Here is a 21,614-nt window from a genome sequence, read left to right as displayed (position 1 = left end):
GGGACTCCTGTCTATCTGTTACCGTTTATGAAGATGGAACTGGGATAGGAAAGAGGCAAGGGCCCATTTTGTGGTTCAAATGCATTAGGCGGCTGCTGGAATAATGGAAGTGGAGGCCGCTGGTCTGTCATCAGGTGCCTGAGAGCTGTGGCGGAGGACAGCCTGAGGCCTGGCTCCATTTGCAGAGGAAGTGTCTGGGTGGGATGAAAGCACACTATTAGGATGCCTGGGGGGCCTGGGGACCCCGTAGTAAGATCAGGGCGGGTGCGTCAAGGTACAAGTTATATCCACCATTTCCCTGGTCAGATTCCTGTGAATGAGTCCATAAAGTCCCTAAAGCTTGTTGTGGCCGTTGTGAATGTTTTGATGGTATTTTCTCTGTGATTACTGCTGGCATAAAGAGAAGTTCTTGATTTCATGTTTGTGGACATTGTCTCTGTAGTTCTTCTGGTGGATGGTCTGGCACATAAATTATGTATTTCTTTACAACAAATCTGATTCCATGACAACTCTCCTACAAAAGAATGTTTCCTTGGCCCCTGCTATTATTATAGTCATTGGAGCAATAGAAGTTAATCCAGTATTTGCTGGCTTTGGATACAGGGACAGAAGAGCTATAATCTTTTAATTATTGTTTAATGTTCTGTTGAGAATATTTTGCATAAGGAAAGACGTTCTTTACAAATCCCGTTTGGTGCCCAAATTTTTCTAAATTTCGTATGGATATTTATTATTTGATACACACAATACATATAAAGCATAGGAAGGCTTAATTTAAAAAAACTTATTTATTTATTTATTAGAGAGAGAGCACAAGCAGGGGGAGTAGCGGAGGGAGAGGGAGAAGCAGGTTCCCTGCTGAGCAGGGAGCTGGACACAGGGCTCAATCCCAGGACCCCAGGATCATGACCTGAGCTGAAGGCAGTCGCTTAACTGGCTGAGCCACCCAGGTGCCCAGGAAGGCTTAATAATAAAATGAGCCACCTACCACCTAACTTAAGAACCAGAACATTACTAGAAACCATTCTGGATCCTTCTCTATAGAGATAACTACACCCCAGAGGTAACTAATCTCTTGATTGTTGTAATGATCGTCCATTCCTTTCTTTTTTTTTTTTACCACAACCACCTATACACATTGGCCTAAACAACATAGTGTTTATTTCCCCTTGTTTTTGAGCTTTATACAATGGTGTTATATTGTATATAGTCCTCTGCAGCTTAATGTTTTTCACTCACTATTGTTTCTAAGAACCATGCTTGTTAGGTGTTTGTTCTATTATTTTCACTGTTTTGAGTTACCATAATATATCCATTTTCCTGCTGTGCACATTTGCGCCGTTCCCTGGTTTTATTTTTGCAATTATACACAGTATTGCCTTGAATATTCTTGTTAAGTATGTCCTGATGCAAGTATTTGAGAAGTCTCACTAGGGTCTTTTTTTTTTTTTTTTTAAGATTTTATTTATTTTGAGAGAGAGGGAGCCCCGTGTGAACGAGGGAGGTTGCAGAGGGAGAGAGAATCTCAAGCAGACTCCATGCTGAGCGTGGAGCCCCATGCAGGGCGGAACTCAGTCTCACAACTGTGAGATCCTGACCTGAGCCAAAATCAAGAGTCAGACGCTTAACTGACTAAGCCACCCATGTCCCCTCTCTGGGGTCTTTGACATAGATGTGGAATTGCTGGAGCACAAGGGGTGTGTAAATTCAAATTATTTTCCCAGGTGGTCACATCAGTCTTCACTCCCAGCAGCGATGTATCAGAGCTCCTATTGCTCTACATGTTCAAGGCTTCTTAACTTAGGACAATGGAGTAGTTTTAAATTGTTTCTCATTGTGATCCTAATTTTTACTTCCAGACCACCAGTGAAATTGAGCATCTTTCATCTGTTTATTGGCCATTTGAGTTTTCTCTTTTGCAAAACCCCTGTTTGTTTCTTTTGCCCCAATTTCTATCCAGTTATCTTTTTCTTCTTGAGTTGTAGGGATTCGTTTTATATTCTAGATGTTGTTACTATGTGTGGCTAATATCTTCACCCATTTTGTGTCTTGTCTTTTCTCTTTAGGGTGTGTTTTGTTGAACAAACTGTTCATTTTAAGGAAGTCACATTTATCTATCTTTCCTTTTATGAAAGGTTTGCCTTTCACATTTCTTTCTTTTTTTTTTTTTTTTAAGATTTTATTTATTTGACAGAGAGTGACACAGCAAGACAAGGCACACAAGCAGAGGGAGTGGGAGAGGGAGAAGCAGGCTTCCCGCCGAGCAGGGAGCCCGATGCGGGGCTCGATCCCAGGACCCTGGGATCATGACCCAAGCCGAAGACAGACACTTAACAACTGAGCCACCCAGGCACCCCTCACATTTATTTCTTTAATCAACATTCTGTTGGGTACTTGAGGGGAACCCTCTGAGTTTTCTCTCTGTGTAGCTCACTCCTGTTCAATATTCTGTCCTGCAAACTCTAGCCACTTTGGTCTCCCCAAACTCATCTTCTCAGCTGAAAGTCCTCTAGGCTCCAAATGGTTCTCTTCAGTGTCATCTGGAAACGCTCAAGGCAATAAGCTGGGGTAAATCATAAGCTTCACCTCATTTGTTTCCCATCTTCCAGAGATTCCTCCTTTGTTGCTTCATGCCCAGCATCTTGAAAACTGTGGTTTCATATACTCTCTCCATTTCTTTTTTATTGCTTCAGCTGAGAGGCTAGGTCTGGTCTCTACTATTCCATCATGGCCAAAAGCCAAAGTCTTTCCACAACCTGTTCATTTATTTCTAGATATTTTTATTTTTTGTTGCTACTGTTTAAAAATTATGTTTTATAACTGTTGCTGGCATATACAAATGTAATTTCTTTTTGTTAATTTTATATCCAATTATCTGGCTATACTCCCTTATTCTAATAATTTATTTGTAGATTTTTTGGGTTTTCTAGGTTTTAGATTTGTAGATTTTTTAGGTAATTGTATTATTTACAAATAATGGCAATTTTGTTTCTTCCTTTCTAATTATTATACTATTACTACACTAGCTAGATCTGCTGATGAAGTGTTGACTAGAAGCAGTGATGGTGGGTATCCTTATTCCTGATTTTAAAGGGGCTATATCACCATTAAGAATGATGTTCACCATAGGTTTTTGGTAGATATCCTTTCTCAGGTTTAAAAATTTCCTTTTCCTCTTGGTTTGCTTAGTACTTTTATCATGAAATGGTATTAACTTATTATCAAATGGTATTAGCTTTTTATCAAATTTATCAAATTGAGAACACAATTTTTTTCCTCCTTTAATCTGTTAATGTGGTAAGTTTCATTCGACAGATTTTTCTCGTGTGAAACAAACTTGGCATTCTTAGAATAAACCCAGTGTGTTCATGATACGCTTATTTTTTAGACATTGCCAGACTCCGTTTACTAATATTTTGTTTCGGATTCTTGCTTCCATGTTCTGTGTTCAAGATTAGCCTGTAAATTTCCTTTCCTTTCACTTTGCTTGTCTGGTTTTGGTATCAAATGTATTCTGGCCTGATATAAATGAGTTGCAGGGTTTGCCCTTTTTCTGTTCCCTAGAAAGGTTTTCATAAGCTATGAAATGATCCTTGATGAAAGTTTGATAGCACTTGGTAATATCATTTCGATCTCGTGTTTTCTTTGTGGGAATACTTTAAAATATTTATTTCATTCCTTGAATGCTTATGACATCAGTTAGGATTTCTGTTGTTTACACTCACACACATATACACTCAGTTCTGTTATAATGCTTGTTTTAAAAACACAAATTTGCTCCAACACAGTTACTATGTTAAGGAACAGTTAGAATGTAACATGACTTTCCTTGCTGATGCACCAGTTTTGTCCTGAAGAAACAGTAGGTGAACACAGAAATCTGTACCCAGCTGGGCGGAGTCCTGTAGGAGCACGTGAATGGACATATGGACGCGTCTCCGACACTTCACAGGCAGCTCTGTCAGTGGCCATGTGGTTAGGAGACACTCCCAGCCATATCGGGGCTACAATTTTCTGTCCAACTTCTACCATTTGATAATAACCTATAAGCTGCAACCCTTTCTTTCCGTTGCTTAATCCACACTCGGTGTGCATAGGGAGGGCGTGGTAGAGTGAGTGGGGGAGAAAGAAAACTAAGAAGACACCAAGGTTTTGGTTTTGGTGACCTGATAGATGCTGACGTAATTTGCTGAAAATGCAGGAGGCAGAACAAATGTGGGGAGGTGTTGAGTTCCACTTTACACAGAGGATGTTTTACTGCCTGAAGAACACTCAGATGGCCTTCTGAAGTTCAGCAGAGAGTTCAGGGTTAGAAAGGGAGGTGTAGGGTTGCCTGGGTGGCTCAGTTGGTTGAGTGTCCGACTCTTGATTTCGGCTCAGGTCGTGATCTCAGGGTTGTGGGTTTGAGCCTTCGTCAGGCTCTGTACTGGGCTAGGCGTGGAGCCTGCGTAGGATTCTTTCTCTCTTCTCTCTCTCTGCCCCACTGCCCCCTTCCCCTGCACGCACTCTCTCTCTCTCTTTCTCTCTCTCAAAGGAAGGAACAAAAGGTAGCAGAGAGGGAAGGGGCAAGGGAGATGCCTGCTCTTTGTCGATGGGCCCAGGGGTGGGCCCTGGTGGCCAGGAGACATCCTCTTTCTCTGAAACAGGAGGTCTGGCTCTAGAGGGTAGGTGTTGGAAGAGGGTCGGGGACACGACAGGAGGCTCTGTGGGCAAATGTGAGTCGAAGGACCTAGACTAGGAATAATGGGTGGAACTGGCAATAGTAATTCCCAAATAGCGGGGATAATACCGTGGGATCGGAGCATAGGGTCAGAGGAGGGGATGTTGGCGTTTGGTTTCAGTGGAGGAACGGTCCTGGTGGCACCAGAGTCTGTACATCGGCTGTTCCTCTGACAAATGTGTTCAATACCAGCTACCCCCACAGGCTTTGGAGTCAGGCCCACTTAGGTTCAAGGCCCTCGCTGCCACCAATTGGCCTTAGGCAACTTACTTAATCTCTCTTAGCCTCATCTGAAAATGAGGATCACAGTACCTGCTTCATAGGGCTGCTGTGAGGGAGAAATGGAATAATACATTTTGGGCAGCCCCTCATCACCTCCTGTCTCCGCGATCTAACCCCTGACACCAGAGGTGGCCCCCTGCAGCTGTATTTGGACAGTATACCTCGGCTCCTTGAGACTGCACTCTGGGGAAACAGGTAACATAAAATTTGGCACAAGCTTCTGATCCTACCTCACTGCCCAGGTTTCCAAAGCACAGCATGGCAACATGGTAGAAACCTTACGTCACCTCCTGTCTTAGCAGGTGCTGTGTCCCCACAGCCAGTGATTTTCCATTGCTGAGAAACCGTTGTGCGTGTGTGTGCCATGCACAGCCAGGGGTGAGCAGAGCTTCCTGTCAGCCCGTTCCTAAGTCAGACGGGCAATGAAGAAAAGCGGACCCAGCTCTGTCCCTGATGCCCTGTGACCTCAAGGATCAGATACCCAGGTCAGTGGCACAAGGGCGGAGAGTTCAGGTCACACCGTGCACTCTCACTCTGAGGTCAGGTTCCTTCTTGGGCTACGGTGTTCGTGGAGGAAGCAAGATGTTTCGTGCTTCGAAGGGTGGGTATATCCCGTCTGAGTGTGAGTCTGAGCTCTGGCAGTCTTAGGTGCGAGTCTGGAACTAAGAGGCAGCCAAAGGTCTAATGAGGAAGTGGAAGGGGGCCTAGCCCTGGGCGGGGGCTCCGGAAAGCTGACCCCATGGAGGGGACAGAGGCAAGGGCCACGTCTGCACCTCCTGGTCATCTCTTGAGGTGTCTCGTACTCTCTAGAAGTTGCTGGGGCATCAGAACTCTCACGGGTTCCCCAACCCCTCCGCATCCCACTGCGGCCTGCTGCCCTGGGCTACTCGAGAGTCTCCACTTCTTATCTCTTCCAAAGGAAAGAAGGAACCCACCTCCCACATGGCCATCTCTGGTCTGAGGAAATGCAGGGTCAGAGTATGTGTTTAGGGAGACATAGCCAGGTGCAGTGATATCAGGCACCCTCCCCCTTCCCTTCTTGGGCGGTGGTTACCCAGGAGGTGGGATGAGAGGGATGGCCACAGTCATATTTTACAGACTCAGTAGAAGATAAAGCCTTTTATATATATATATATATATATATAATTTTTTTTTTTTTTAAATAAACCTCAGTGGATCTTTCTTCCCCAAAGATACAGCCTTTAGAAAACTGTGGTCCCTGTGCCTTTGTAAGATACAATTTCAGAAGAGTATTTCCACAAAAATAACTTTTGTTCCTAAAAATGATTGATGTTTGGTACCTCAATATCAGCCTGTGTCTGATTCCAGAAACTGTTGCCGGCTTATCTGAACAAGCCCAAAGCCTTGAGAAATGCCTCTCGTGTCCAGCTCAGTCTCCTCCCCGCCTGCTGTCCCCATTTGCTCCCTCTGGGGTCTGTTGGTCTCAGTGCCTCTGTGTCTCTCCTGATGTCATCCCCAGCATGTCCATCTGTCCCCACTCTGCCCATTCATGTGGTGTCTGTCAGCCTCTCGGATGTCCACTAGAGCATCAGGAAGAGCAAGAAGTCTGTGCGTCTGTCCTATCGGGTGAGCAAGTTGTGGGGCTTCCTTTTCCCAGGAATAGTTGCTCTTGGGATGCTTTCTAGGTCATGGTTACCTGGAGCTGGGTGGTCTGGGACACAGGCCTATCTGACCTGGTCTGTGCTCAACAAGCAAGAAGTGGCAGGCGAGGGTCCTGGAGCCCAGGCCAGTCCCTTCAGGAGGTGTCCCCGAAGACTCCATATCCCAGGGGAAGAGACAGGTCACGTGTAACCTTCGAAGTCGGTGCGCTAAGGACTGAGAAGAAAGAGGGACTCCGGGCCCGGAAGAAGGCGGCCCCTGCTGTTCCAGGCCACACAAGGTCAGCCCTCAAGCGAGGCTGTAGCTGGTCCTCCTGCAAAAGGGAAAGAAACCAAAGAGACAGATGAGGGCGGAGGGGGATGGTGTCAGAACATGGACCCCTATGGACGTGGCAGGGGCAGCTCCCCGCCTCCCTAGCAGCGCCTCCCTCCGCCACCCCTAGAATAAAGCTACAGCCCCTGTTTTTTCGCCAAGTCCATCCAGCAATTCCCCATCTGCGTGTCACTCCGAGTGTGCGTGTGACCTCAGTGTTCCTGGGCCAGAGTCTGAGCCACCCACACCGAGAACGAGGGGCCGATGACAGTGTCACTTCCTGCCAATCCCGTGTGTTCCTCTGTGTGGCCGTGTGCTGGTATTGGTGGGTGTGTGAGCATCTCCAAACAGGCAGCCACATGCTTGTGAAAGCTGCCGGCCCAGACGTCCTGACACTGTGGCGCCAGCGTGGCCTTGGCCTCCGTCCGTGCTGGGCTGGGCACGCAGAAACGAATAAAACCCAGCCCCAGCTCCAAGATCCCCACAGTCCACTGGGCAAGCCAGCCGGTGGGCCTCTCAGCCCTGTGCAGCGGGATCAGTGCCCTGGAAGCCGGGAGAACAAGGTTCAGGGTACGGCTCAGCACAGCCTGTGGGGGAAAGAGTAGAAGCCCCAGCTTTCGGCTCCCAGGAGGGAGGATGGCGCCATCACAGAAGGCCCACAGGGAAAGAAGATGAGTTCAGTAGTTCGGGGCTCTTTGAAAGTGACTCCATGCTTGTGGGACATCGGGTGGAGACGTGCCAGTGAGAGCCAAACACATGGATCCGGAACTTGAAGGAAGTCCAGGGGGTAGGGGCAGCTTTAGGAGTCACGAGGCACAAGAGGGGCTCAAGATCAAGCAAGTGGACGAGGTGCCTGGCATTATGGAGAGCAAAGGGAGCAGTGCCAAGGAGGGAGCCCTTCCATACCACAGCCAACGGATAATCAAGGAGGGGAGACTAAGAAGGGACGTGCAGAGCAGCTGAAGAAAATCCAGGAGGGGGCACCTGGGTGGCTCAGTCGTTAAGCGTCTGCCTTCGGCTCAGGTCATGATCCCGGGGTCCTGGGATCGAGCCCCGCATCGGGCTCCCTGCTCAGCGCGGAGTCTGCTTCTCCCTCTCCCACTCCCCCTGCTTATGTGTGCGCTCTCTCTCTGACAAATAAATAAATAAAATCTTAAAAAAAAAGAACGAAAATCCAGGAGCAGGGGCACCCAGGTGGCTCAGTCAGTTTCGGCTCAGGTCATGATCTCAGGGTCATAAGATCAAGCCCCTTGTTGGGTTCCGTGCTCTGTGGGGAGTCTGCTTCTCTTCCTCTCCCTCTGCTCCCCCCCGCCACAACTCAGGCTCTCACTCACTCTCTCTCAAAAATAACTAAATAAATCTTTAAAAAAAAGAAAAAACCCAGGAACATATGCCATCACTGAAGAGTGATGAGTCTGTGGGAAGAGTCTGCAGAGGCAGGAGCGTTCGACTGCGTAAATGCCTCAGGGACAACTGCGGACCCGTTAGTCAGTCTCACACCAGGGCACGTTTGTGCATCCCTGGGTGTTGGTACCCTGCTGTGTGTACCCGTGTGCACGGGGTGCCTACCTCTGAAGGCTCTGCCGGCGGGAAGGGTCCTGGCTGGGCACCTTTGGAGTGGGGCCAACCATGAGGATGCACAGACCGGTGAGGATCATGAAGGTGGGCACGGCCCCAATGAGGACCTTGAGGGTCACCACCACCTGCTCCGCCTGCTTGCAGGCTCCTGCCTCATAGCCCGCAAACCTGGAGAAAGAGCATCCCACGCATGCAGCTGAGATCCCACCGGGCCTGGCAGGAGGGGTCCCTGATACCCCACCCCCACACTGCCCTGAAAGTAGGAGTCATTTCCCGGCCAGATCAGCTTAACCATGGTGGAAGAGAGAGTTGAGGGAATGGGCTGGCCAGGGAGCTCCGACAGAACTGAGAATGTGGGGAGCTGGGGCTTCAGGAGGGTTACAGCCCCTAAGAAAGGCCCCTCTCAGTCACGTGCGTGGAGAAAGCTGGGGCAGGTGTTGCCCTATACTCTCTAAAGAGCAGACGAGTGGGTGGCCCCCGGCCCACTAGGGTGGCGAACTCTGCCCTCTTCTTCCCACCCCACTCGTTGCTTGTGCCTCAAGAACAGCCCAACCCTGGGACTCACTCCAGACTGAGAGTGGAGATGCCCAGGGCGCCTGCGCCAGAAAGCTTGGTGAAGAAGACATAGGATGAGTAGAAGATGGTCTCCAGGCCTGGGCCATGCTGGTGCTGCTGCTGGAAGGCATCCACCACATCTGGAAGCATGGACCTGGGGGAGAGGGCTGCAGAATTATCCCTTTTATCCCCTTGACAGCCACCAGCCTGAGAGCTCTCTGGGGACAGAGAGCAAGTCAGAGTCATCCTTGGGTTCCTGCTGCCCAGGACCAGCACTGGCTGGCGAGAGCCCGGCGATAGCCCCTTCCCCCAACACAGCTGCCCACCATTCCTGCCATCTGGTGCCCTTCCAGGAGCGCTCCACGGACGGAGCTGGTGGCCTCCATCTCCTGCAGGTGGGACAGCCAGTCCCCAGCACAGGCTGGGCACAAGGGGCCTGGGACAACAGGTGGATGTGAAAGAGGGCACACCCATTAGGAGGGACATGAAGCTCCACATCCCTTTCCCCTCACCCAGCCTACCAGGGCAGCAGCAAGGACACAGCAATGCTCACGCCAGACACAAAGGCCACCACATACGCCACAGGTGCTGTGGGTACAGCGGCCAACAGGATTGCAAAAGGCACCATCACCTGCGGAGACAGATGCACCAGCTGATCCTTCCACCTGCCCCTGACTTGCTCGTTCATTCCCACACTCACCGGTCTTTACTTATAACCCCTGCACCTGGTCCTTTGCTAGGGCCTGAAGACACAGGCAAGTACAGATCAGTCCTGCCAGCCCCCAGGAGGCTCAGGCTCCAAGGTCACCTCCCTGACCCTGCCACCTTCCCTGCAGCCTCCCCCCGGGCCTTGCTTCTTGCCTCACTCACACAGATCCCGAAGGCTGATATCTTCTTCCCAAATCGCTGTAGGACCCACTCCCACAGCGGGGTGCTCAGCACAGCCGAGACCTATGAACAGACAGAATCATCCCAGCCGGCGGGGGCTGTGCTGCCAATGCCTGAATCCACCCAGGTTCCAGAAGCCTTGGCTTTTACGTGGGATGCTCGACCTTGACTTTGCGCCCTGGTTGGAACCAGTGGCTATGAACTTCATGACCCCAGCCTCGATCCCACCTCCGCTGGAGTGCAGGTGACTAAGATCACAGAGGAGTCCAGAATGTTGACCGGAATTCTGGCTACACATGTCTTGTCAAGAACCACACAGGTCCCCAACTCAGGTCGCCGAGGGAGCCTGTCTCCACCACCCCAGGACCACTCACCAGGATGGTTAGCACCACGCTCTGGACGTGATCATGGAGCCGGGACGCATGTGTACAGAACAGGACCAGGTAGCTCTGCTCCACCTGAGGAGGCCACCAGGAAGTGGGCATGTATCGGGAATGGCAGGAACTCAGAAGTCAAGGGCAAGGCCTAGGTCGCACGTCTGGCCTCTTCTTTGGGACCTCAAACACCAGTTGCTGCCATCATCATGCATCATGCAGTCCCCTCCCCCCCAAAGGACACTCAGCCCCGAAACAGGTATAAATACCATTCCTAGTCCTTCCTCCCCCTTTCCCAGCTGGTGGACCTTACTACCCAGATTTTGTCAGCTGCCTAGTGTCTAGGCCTTGACCCTTCCTGGTCCCACAAGCTCTATGTAGGTCTCTCTCTTCCCTGCACCAGACTCTCTGGAACCCATGCCAGCCACCATTTCTCTCTATTTAAGCCTAACTCTGGTTGGTGGAGCCGAGAGGCGGAACCTGAACCTACACAGGGTCAGTATGGCCAGAGCCAAGGCCTAGAGGTACCTGAATGGCTGCTGAGATGAACAGGAAGGAGATCCCCAGCTTCAGGTAGGGCGGGTGCCGGACAGTGAGGCCCAGCCCAGCCAGGAAGCTCAGGCCTTGGCCTGAGGCTGGGTAAGAGGAGTCTGCAACACGGGAAAGTAACACTCAGGCTTGGCAGAGTTCAAAACCAAAACCCAGGCCCAAGAGAGATCCTGTCCCAGCTTCGGCTTCCCACACTCTGACTGTACCCCCTTACCTGGTCGCTCCTTCACCCCGAGGCAGAGCAAACTGGTGCACACGGGGTAAGTCAGAGCAAGCACGGCGGCTGCAATGGAGTAGAGACGAGTCTGTGGGACAGGACAGAACTGGGGTGGAGGTGATGTCTCCAACCTACGGAAGTGGGGACACCCAGGGCAGGAGTACTTCCCAATAGGGCAGAGGGACCCTCAGCCCAAGTCCAAGGATGCTGGGTGCCTCTCCTCCCAATCAGCAGAGCAGGAGATGGAGATCTCTGGGCCCAGAATGGCCCTTCTGCTGCCCCTGTGTGTCCTGCATGACCAGGAGGGCATCCATGCCACCAGCGGTCGGAGCCCCTCCCCTCTCTCTTTCTCTCTCATTTTTTTAAGGCAAACATTCATTGGTGGCACTTCTGCATGCTAGACCCTGAGGTTACAGGGGTGCATACGTGACTCCTGTCCATCCCCAGTGAGGGGCTTCGAGTGTGGAAGACAGACTCACGAGCAGACGGCTACAGCAGAGCGGGAGGCACGAGGACCCAGATAAAGGGCGAACACAGAAAAGGTGCTACCTGTCATCCAGGGGAAGATATATGACTAATAAAATCCATGTAAAGACATGCATGGGAGTAAGTCACCTGCTCAGACTGAGGTTGTCTCTGGGGAGGGAAAGAAAGGAGGAGGTGGACGGGGCCTCACCTGGGTGGGCTCCGCACAATTGCACAGGACCCCACATTCAGGAGGGAGCTGTGGTAGGCGTTAATGCTTTGCTCTCACTGTCTTCAGTTATGCTTCATCATTTTAACTATGAATCTGTGTTTTGTAAGTGAAGCCAAGGGGACAACACAGCCTGAGCTACCGGAGGCTTTGTGCCTTGGCCCACACGAGGCTCCACCTCTAGGGGTGGAGTTCTCAGCCTCCTGCTGCCCATTCCTTTGCACTTCAGGCCAGGCCAACCCAAGGCCACTGTCACCCCCACCTAGAGAGTGACCTTTGGAGACCTGAGTGGGGGCCTGGGCGTACATGGTAGAGTCCATCTGGGAGGGGCAGGGCCACAACCTCCTGGCCCTAGGCCGGCAGCCATGATGGGTCTGAGGGCGCCTGGGTGGGGCCACTCATGCACCTCGACCCAAGAGATCCCTTGGTTAGGGCAGTGGGCCATGGGGAGGACAGACTGGCTTCCCTGCTCTCTCTAGAGCCCTGTGTTTCCGTTTCGCACCGCACATGGGCAGAATGGGTCTGCGGAAGGATTAGAAGATGGCCTTGCAGATGGGTCTGGGGATGGATACACAGGACTTCACTGTGCGCGTGCTGGGACATGATGTGGTATTAGTCTCACACCATTGATTCTCAAACGCTGGTGGGGAGGGGGCAGAATCCCCTGGAGGCCTTGTTCAAATATAGACGGCTGGCCCCCTCCCCAAATTTGTAAAGCACCAGTTGCGGGTGGGGCCCGAGTTGGCCTTGCTAACAAGTTTCCGCGTGAAGCGGCTCTGCTGCGGCTGTTGCCCAGAGAGCACACTTGGAGGACCACAGCGGTATCTTTTTTTTAATAAATCTGAACTATTTTTTAAATGAGCAAAGAAGAATGATGCAGAGAACACCGAGGAGAGGCCCCGCGCCGGAGCTGCGGAGGGGCAGCCTGGGCTGGGTCCTGAAGGTGAGGCCCAGCCATGTTGGAACTCGTTTACAGAGTCACCCGCCTGGCTGGGAGGCTGATGCGGTGCTGGGGTGACCGGGAGATGTTGGGGCTGCGAGGTCCAGAAGATCTGGGGCCCAACACGGGCATCGGCTTTGGTAATGGGTTGGGGGGGGGGTAATGGCTGGCGAGGGAGGAGTAAGTGTTGGCACCTGGGGTTCTGGCGGACAGTGCCACCCTTTGCTTAAGCGGAAAAGGGCTGAACTGGACGGATAACACAGATGCACGTCCCTTAGCTGCGGAAGGGAGATCTGGTTTGCCGGGAGAGGAAGGGGGACTGCTTCCAGGTTTCCCTCGTGCGTGCACACCGGGGGTGAGGCCGGCGTGCGACGGGCCACAGGGGGGGCGTTCCCCAGCGCGCCGCAGGGACGCCGGACCCTCTCCCCGGCCCCTGCCTCTGCCCGTGGCCCTTCCCCACCCCTCTCCCCGCCTGCTGCTCTGCGATCTGTTGCTTCCCGCTGAGAAGGCGCCCGGGCGGAGAAGCGGGGTCGGCGGGACGGAGGACGCGCGGGGGGTGGGGGGTGGGCGGCTGGAGGAGCGGGAGGGAGAAGGCGAGCGACGCCCGAGAGGCCGGGCCGCGGGGGCACTCACCGCGTCGGGGGAGACGGCGAGCGGCCCGGCGAGCGCCGCGTCCCCGCACCTGTGCGGCCCGTGGGCGCCCGCCACGATGAGCCCGTGGACGGCGGCTCCCATCAGCGTCCCCGCCATCTCCAGGGTCATCCCTGCGACAGAGCGGCGCCGGGTGACGGGCGCTGGCGGGCCCGGGGGCCGCGGCGTCCCGCCCGCCCGCACGCCCGCACTCACGGTACGCCGTGGCCGAGTCCCGCTCCCTCGGGCAGGGGCTCAGGAGCATGGTGAGCGCCGCGTAGGGCACCTGGAAGAACTGCGGACGCCCGGGCCCCGGCTCAGGCTGGCCCCCTCGGCCCCCAGTCCCAGCCCCGCCGCCCCAGGCTGGCCCGTCCTGGCTGATGCCCCCAAGGCCAGAGGGGTGAGCAGGGCCGGGCAGCGGGTCCCTCGGGGCCACCTACCCTCTCCCCTCTGCACACCCTTTACAGTGGCCACTGGCCGGCTATGGGGTTCTAGGAGTCCAAGCCCCGGCTCGGGGGTGGGGGTGGGAGCACCGGCTTACCGTGGCCAGGGCCTGGAACAGGCAGTAGAAGCTCGTGTACCAGAGGCCCCGCAGGCTGGTGAAGGGGGGCAGGAACCACAGGAGGAAGTAGGCCACGGTGATGAAGGGCGTGCAGCCCAGCACCCTGTGGAAGCAGAGCGGGCGTGGAGCACCAGGACGGGGGACACGAAGGGCAAACCCGAAACAACCACACCCTTCTGGGCCTAAGTCCTCTGCCCCCAGCAGGAGCCCTGGGCTGGGGCTGCCAGGGTGCTCACCATGGAGGAGGAGAGGGAGGGGTGGCTGATGGATGGGTTGGTAGCCTGGGGTGTGGGGCCATTCACTGCAGAACTCGGGGGCACCTGGGGGTTGGCGTTGCCATTCCCTGTATCCAGGACCCATGAGCATCAGCGAGTCCTCTCTCCTTTGTGAGGACTTCCAAGACCTCCAGCCCACCCTGGCCACACACAGACCCCTGGATCAGGCCTGGGAGCCTAGGAGGCTTTGTCCAGCCCTGTGCCTCCCGGTGACGGAGAGCCCCCAAGAATGTCTCTGAACTCCTGCATGGCTCAGCCTGACCTAGTCCCACGACATCACCTATTACCGTCTTGTCTTCTCGGTGTACAGGGGTTTCCACTAAGAATCAGGGCTGTGACAAACAGTGGCCTCAGGCCAGGGTTGGAAGCCAGGACCCTGAGGACTATGGGGCTGCTCACCAGGGCATGAGGTGTCCAGACCCTGTCCTCCTGCTTCTGTTGATGAAGTACCCAGCCACAGGGTCGGCAGCTGCCCCAGACACCTTCCCTCCAAACAGGACAAGGGACACCTGGGCAGCAGGGACCTGAAAAGCACAGGTGGAGGATGGTTGAGGCCTGGCGGAGTCAGAGAGGGTGTCTGGGCCTGCCCACCTGCCAGGAGAAAGCGCTGGGAACCTGGCAGGGGGCAGAGCCGCCGTGTAAAGGTCTATGGGGTCTCCTTCCCAGGACACAAATCCAGAAGGCTCTGGGGCACACCTGAGCTAGGGAAGAGAGGGGCAGGGGAGGGCTGACAGCCACATGCTGGCACGTTCCCGTGACCATTCCTGCCCAGTCGCTTTTGGAGAAGGCTTGGGCACCCTCATCTGTGCAAGAAGGGGGACAGAGGTAGACTTTCCGTTTCACAATGACAATGTTTTATTAATTTTTCTGATTACATAAATGACGCACTCATTATAAAAACATTCAAACGGTACAGAAAAATATTGAGCAAAGCTCATGTGAAATCCCCTCATCCTGAGACAAAGTGCCAGAGCATTTTGGTGATCACCTTTTCAGGCATTTATTTATGTGCATTCATAATTTATAATTTTACATAAATGAGATCATATCAGTGTCATTTAACAAAATCGTGGGTACTATACGAGAAATCTTTTTTTCTGCTTACCCTCTCTCCTCCACCATCCCCTGCCACAGGCAACAGTAACAGCCTGTGTATATCCTTCTGTAATTTATTTTCTTCATGCTTGTATTTTAATCGTGTAGAATCCCATATTTACACATACGCATGTACCTACATATATGGGGCATGTCTTTATTTTGGTAAAATGGGATCAATCTGTATACTCGTCTCTAAAAGCAACTTCTCTCACTTGACAGTGCATCATGGAAATCCCTCCAAGTCCACTGGTATAGATCTAGCTCGTTCTTTTGAATGACTACACAATCGTCCATTATGTGGATATTGCACAATTTATTATCCAACTACTTCTATATTGTTGGGCATTCATATTGTTTCCCCATTTTTCTCATAAACAGCCTACAGTAAACATCCTTAAGGGGGTTGCCCTCAAAGGCATTTGGCTTACTGTCAGTCTGGGGACAGAAGTGCCATCTATCCAGTGAAGTACAGGTTGGGGAGGGAGAACTGGGTACCAAGGACCATGGGAACAGGGGGCCCTGGGCTGCTTCCCACACTCACCTGGGCCACATCAAGCAGGAAGAGTTGCAGGTAAAAGGCTGTGGCGCTGGAGGCCACCTGGTTGGGGATCCCACCAATGCCATAGCATACCTTGGTACAGAATGAGAGTCGACCGGCTCTGCTGTCCTGAGGGGAGACACAGGAGCTAAGCCCCCCGCCTGCACCCATACACAACAGTTCCCCACATCCTCCTGAGCCTCCGTAAGCATCCTGAGGTCCCTTGAGGTCTTTTCCAGTAACCTCTTAGTCCTCATTTGTCCTAAATCATCTTAAAGGGAAGTGAGACAAAAGGGAAAAATTAATCCTAAGCCATGACCTCTCAAAGATCCCACATCCCACGGGACAAGTTCTTCCTATTTCCCTCTTAGTGCTTCCTCCTGCAGTCTGTTTTGTTCTCTGAGTCAGCAAGTCAGAGTGAACTGAATAAAGCACTGTATTTCTCGAAGCCTCCTGTGTCAAACAGAATATTCCTGCCAATTTCAAGAGTTGTCTTGATGAGAAAATGAAGCTGAGTGTTATTTGCTCCAGGAGCTGATTGTTAACTGTTCAGGACTTTGGCCAGTCCTCGAACCACTGACAGCCTGAAATCAGCTGTGGTGAATTTATACCACAGGAATCAGCAAACACTATAAATCAGAGTTGCTTTATTTTTTTGGAGAGACTGTATACTAGCCCACCACTGAAATAAAGTTCATGACTCCAAATGTGTGTGTGTGTGTGCACACGCGTGCATGTGTGTGTGTGCATGGAGATAGGTATATATCTCATAAGCCCTAAGCTATCCAGTGAACTCCAGACTGGAATATTCGACTGCCTACTCACAGACCCACATGGTTGCCTAACAGGCATTTCAGCTTAGCATGGTCAAAACACAGCTCCTGATTTCCATCCACTGTCTAAATCAACTCCTAACCCTATTGTCCCTAGTGCATTAAATGGCCCCCATGTCCAATGTCCACTCAGCAGCTCGGACCACAAACCTAGGAGTCCTTGATTTCTCTTTCCCAATTTCCCCACCAAATCTATCAGTAGTCCCCTAAGTGGCTTCCCAGCTTCTGCTCTCATTCCCCACTGTCTACTTTCTATCCAGCAGCCAAGGTGATCTTTTCATAACATAAATTTGATTGTGTCTCATCTCTGCTTAAAACTCTCCCAACAGCTTGCCACTGCAGTTTGAATATGATTCCAAGTCCTTCCCATATAGCCTACAGGAGCCCACCCTATCAACCCCCACGTCCTTCCCACCTCACTTTGGATTGCTCTCCTCAACCTTGGTAGCTTCCTTGCTGTGCCTCAAAATGACCATGCCCGTTGCTGCCTCAGGGCCTTTGCACTTCCTGTTCCTTCTGTCTAGAAGGCTCTTCCTCTGAGTCTTTGCAGAGCTGACGCCTTTCGAGCCTGAATGTCATCTCCTCACAGAGGCCTTCCCTGACTACCTGACTCTCTCTAGTGTACCTAATACCTGATATATTCTCATTTATTTCCTGCCTCTCCCCACGAGAATGTAAACTCTCTGAGAGCATGTGCTATAATTTTTATTCACCACCATGTCCCCAGTACCTAGAACCATGTGTGGTATATAGTAGATACTCAATATGTATTTGTTGAAGAAATAAATGTCATGAAGACACTAGGTAAAAGGCTGTTTCTTCAAAAGATGCTGGGAATCCTTCCTCCCCCCCCCCCCCTTTGCTTGGGGATGAGAGGGGGAGTGGAGAGGACTATGACTTCACCCATTTTAGTATCTTGCAGGACACCCCAAATGGGCCCTTCTAAAGGGAAGTTCTTGCCAGATAAGGGTTTATCATATCCTTTGCACACTCTTCCTACCCGCAGAAGAAAACCACACACAAGGCAGGATGTCATCTCCTTTTCTGACGTTTGTGTGAACATTATTTCAATTTCCAGAAATTGTTAATAAGAGGCAGAATCCAACATGATAGCGCCACCCCACCCCATGTGCCTCTTGTTTCCCCCTAAACGCGCCTAGTGAGCTTCTGGCACAGAGAAGTCACTTGAAAGATCGAGAAATTCCGGCTGAAACTACTGAGCCTTGCGGATGGCAGTTTCACCTACTTAAATCATAAGCCTTTCACAGTTAACTGAGCACCAGTTTTAGCGCTGGACTAACTTGGATTCAAATTCTGTCGGCCACTTCTAGCCGTGTGATGCAGGGCAAGGTACGGCACCGGGCCTGCGCTTCGGTTCCTCACACGTAAAGCGGGGTGGAAAATAGACCGCAGAGGTCCTTATGAGAATCAATGCTGGCACTTCTTTCGCAACGTCAGTTTTCCCTCTTGCCATTCATCTCCCCCTGAATTTCTAAATTTCCCTGGGAAACGAGAGTCCCCAGGGGGCCTCCCTATCTCACTTTCTTTCTTGGGGGCCACAAGCCTTTGCTCTGAGGTGTCTGACAGGAAGCTCTGAGTCGACAAAGGGAATCCAGGTGCTGAAGTGAAGCCACAGACAATGGATGCGTTGAGCAGGGAGCAAGCGATGGGTCTTTGTTCAGCACAAAGCTCAGCGGTCCTACCCCCTCTCTCGCATACAGCCACCCTGGCCGGCCTGCGCCGGCCCCATCCACGCAGGGGATGAGGAAGGCCGGAGGACACGCTGGCTTCCCACCTGCCCTCCACCCTCACTGGGGGGCCTGCTTGCCAGGAAGTCATCTCTGGGGGCAGTCTGCAGGAGAAGCCCGGCGCCAGGCTGTGCGGGGCTGCCTGCGCCCACACCACGCGCCGGGAGACTGGGGAGGGGAGGCAGACCCCGCCCCCCGCCCCCCCCCCCCCCGGGAAGTCCCACCTGCCCAGGGTGCCGGAGAGCTCTGGGAAGACCTGGACTGTTGGCGGGCAAGAGCCCTAATTTGGGAATCAGAAACCCAGAGACTGGCGCTGGTCCTGCCAGCCTCGCTGAATCAATGCAACAAGTTACTCCACTTGTCTAGGACTCAGTTTCCCATCCTGTTCTCTCTGGGGCTCCCGAGTATCTCGGCCTCTCGGCTCTCAACCGTCCAAGTCCACTAGGGGGGTCTCGGAAGCCTGAAGGCTGGGGCCCGCGCACCTTCCCGCCGCGTCCCTCGCGCAGCCCCGGCTCCCCGCTCGCCCTCGCCCTGAGCTCACCGAGCTGCGCTCCGAGGTGCGCGCTTCCGGCTGGGGCGGCGGCGCCTCGTCCACGGGGGCCCGGGGCGCTCCGGGGGACGCGGCCATGGCGCACGGCAGCTCCGCCCGCGGCCCTGCGGCGTTATCGCCCGGCCTGCGCCCCGGCTTCCGCGGGGAGGGCGGCTCCGGGGGCCGAGTGGGCGCGGCGCGGCGAGGGGCGGGCCGCGGGCCACGGCGGGGAGCCGCGAAGGGCGCTGTTCCATTTCCCCCAAGAGCCCGAACTCGCCGGGGGGTGGGGCTGGAGGGTAAAGGCCGTTAAGTCCCTTGGGACTTCTGTCCTGGGGGCAGGTCCCCGAGGGAGTGAGAGCCAGCGCCGGTTCGCGCTGAGCACCCTGCAGGTGAAAAACCGCCAGATCCATTTATTTGAAAAACGAAGCAATGGAATTGACTTGCTTAGACTATGGCTGAACAGGTTCACAACCTACATTTGATACAAGATGCCTGAAACACACATTGCCCAGCCTCTCGCAGATGAGATGGGTGTAGCCACGTAACTCAGTTCAGCCGGTGAATGAGAGCAGAGCAGCGTACCTGCAGTTTGCCAGGAAAGTCTTTCAAAGGGAAGGGGTCACATCGCACACAAAAAGTAACCGAAAATGCACCAAAGACCTAAGTGTAAAGGCTAAAACGATAAAACATCTACTATAAAACATCTCAAAGGGGCGCCTGGGTGGCTCAGTCGTTAAGCATCTGCCTTCGGCTCAGGTCACGATCCCAGAGTCCTGGGATTGAGCCCCACGTCGGGCTCTCTGCTCAGTGGGGAGTCTGTTTCTCCCTCCACCCCTCCCCCTGCTTGTGTTCCCTTTCTCGCTGTGTCTGTCAAATAAATTAAAAAAAAAAAAATCTTTAAAAAAAGAAAACAGGAGCAAATCTTCATAACCTAGGGTTAGACAACTGTTTCTTATGACACAAGTTGGACTAGCTAAACGAACAATTTTGTGTTGCAAACCACCCAACAAGTGAAAAGATGACCCACCAAATGGGAGAATTATCTGCAAATCTTAAAGAATGGTACTGGAATATATTATAAAGAACTCCTTCAACTCAACAATAAAAGACAACCCAATTTAAAAATGGGCAAAGGATTTCTATAGGTAATTTCTCCAAAGACAGACAATGAGCACATGAAAAGATGCTTATGTCATTAATACAAAATTACAAAATACACCACTGGACGCCTAGGATTAAAATGGCCAACAGGAACAAGCACTGGGGAGGGTGTGGAGAAGTCACACCTTCCTAGTGGACATGTTAACCAGCGGAGGCACTATGGAACTCTGCCTCTTCAGAAAGTTAAACCTGGAATCACCTTATGACCCAGCAATTCTTCCTAACTATATACCTTAGGAAAAAACATGTTCACACAAACACTTGAACACAAATGTTCATAGCAACATTATTTATAACCCAAAGTGAAACCCAAATGTCCATCAACTGATGGATAAATGTATATCCATACAATGGACTAGTATTCCACAATAAAAAGAACATGGATGAACTTTGGAAACCTTAAATGAAAAGAGGCAAAAACCATATATTGTATGATTCCATTTATATGCAATGTCCAGTAGAGGTAAATCTGCAGACAGAATTTAGATTTGTGGTTGCCTAGGACTTTGGGTAGAGAATGAGTACAGGGCTGAACACAGGATGAAAATATTCTAAAGTTAGATTGTAGTGGTGGTTGCACAATCCTGTCTACACTAAAAGTCACCGAACTGTACACTTTAATTGGGTAAATGGTAAGGTGTGTGAATTATATCCCAATAAAGCTGTTTTTGTGTTTTTTAAAAGGCAAGGTGTGTGCTTCTTCCCATTGGATGGAATGCAGATGTGACTAAGTGCTAGAGCAGCTCTCTTGTGGCCTTGGGTTAAGTGCTGGTATCGGCAGATGAACAACACAGGAGTCTGAAGTTTTACGAAGTTGATCTACCAGTTCTGAATTGCTTCCCTCTGGACTTTTGCATGGAAATAAATAAAATTTTGTTTTGTAAGTCACTATTAGACTTTTCTGTCACAGATAAATATAATCCTAAAGTATATACTGCCCAGTCTAAATCATTTTCTATGCCTCAATTATTTTTTCTAAATAGAGGTATAATTGACATATAACAGTATACTAGTTTCAGGTGTACAAAGTAATGATTGTATTTGTATACACTGCAAATATGCCTCAATTCTTTAACCTACAAAATGGGTACCTCCTGTTTTCTTGATTGCAGCCTTATCAACAGTGGAAGGATAATTAGATAATGCATGTGCTAAATGTTTAAGTCCTTGGAAACTTAAACTCAAGCTTAAGTTTCTTTGGATAATCTACTTTCACATACATCATTTTATAGCATTTTTAGGTCTGGAAGCACTTCATTCCCAACATTTGTACTTTGCTGCATATACTACCACAATTTTAAAATTTTAAGAAGTAAAAAAAGAAACCCTGCATCTTTTTTTTTTTTGCCCCCTGCACAAAAATGTAATTAAAAGGCATTTGTTGCTGGGGCGCCTGGGTGGCTCAGATGGTTAAGTGTCTGCCTTCGGCTCGGGTCATGATCTCAGGGTCCTGGGATCGAGTCCCGCATCGGGCTCCCTGCTCCTTGGGAGCCTGCTTCTCCCTCTGCCTC

At 51.6% G+C, this 21,614-nt stretch overlaps 2 protein-coding genes across 2 annotated transcripts in view; both read right to left on the bottom strand.

Annotated features, from left to right (window-relative positions):
* Window positions 1-6,148: 6,148 nt before the first annotated feature.
* Window positions 6,149-19,100, bottom strand: MFSD2B (major facilitator superfamily domain containing 2B). Its single transcript, XM_035000671.1, has 14 exons — window positions 18,955-19,100; window positions 15,836-15,961; window positions 14,596-14,720; window positions 13,901-14,024; window positions 13,576-13,654; window positions 13,363-13,493; window positions 11,093-11,183; window positions 10,858-10,979; window positions 10,330-10,413; window positions 9,938-10,018; window positions 9,589-9,698; window positions 9,078-9,221; window positions 8,504-8,680; window positions 6,149-6,935 (listed from the first exon to the last, which is right to left on the bottom strand). Exons 1-14 carry the CDS (start codon window positions 19,039-19,041, stop codon window positions 6,911-6,913), a joined length of 1,506 nt encoding a protein of 501 aa, XP_034856562.1. The 5' UTR covers window positions 19,042-19,100; the 3' UTR covers window positions 6,149-6,910.
* The window catches only part of UBXN2A (UBX domain protein 2A), a 45,630-nt gene continuing 43,058 nt past the window's right edge, over window positions 19,043-21,614 (bottom strand). Inside the window, exon 7 of the mRNA XM_035000672.1 lies at window positions 19,043-19,325. Coding sequence (XP_034856563.1) covers window positions 19,076-19,325 — 250 coding nt within the window. The 3' untranslated portion in view covers window positions 19,043-19,075. The remainder of the gene's footprint in view (window positions 19,326-21,614) is intronic.

This window comes from Mirounga leonina, unplaced genomic scaffold (assembly GCF_011800145.1).
Source record: "Mirounga leonina isolate KUSES-001 unplaced genomic scaffold, KU_Mleo_1.0 Mir_125, whole genome shotgun sequence".
In the NCBI taxonomy this organism is placed as follows: Eukaryota; Metazoa; Chordata; class Mammalia; order Carnivora; family Phocidae; genus Mirounga; species Mirounga leonina.
Note: the sequence above shows the minus strand (reverse complement) of the source record. Positions and strands in the feature narration are given on the sequence as shown.

Excerpts from the sequence above, each read along its gene's own strand:
- MFSD2B (XM_035000671.1), bottom strand. The coding sequence starts at position 19,041 with ATGGCCGCGTCCCCCGGAGCGCCCCGGGCCCCCGTGGACGAGGCGCCG. Across the intron at positions 11,184-13,362 it reads TCGCCGTCTCCCCCGACGCG|ACTCGTCTCTACTCCATTGC; the intron begins GTGAGTGCCCCC and ends CCTGTCCCACAG. Across the intron at positions 9,699-9,937 it reads TATCAGCCTTCGGGATCTGT|GTGATGGTGCCTTTTGCAAT; the intron begins GTGAGTGAGGCA and ends CTGTCTCCGCAG.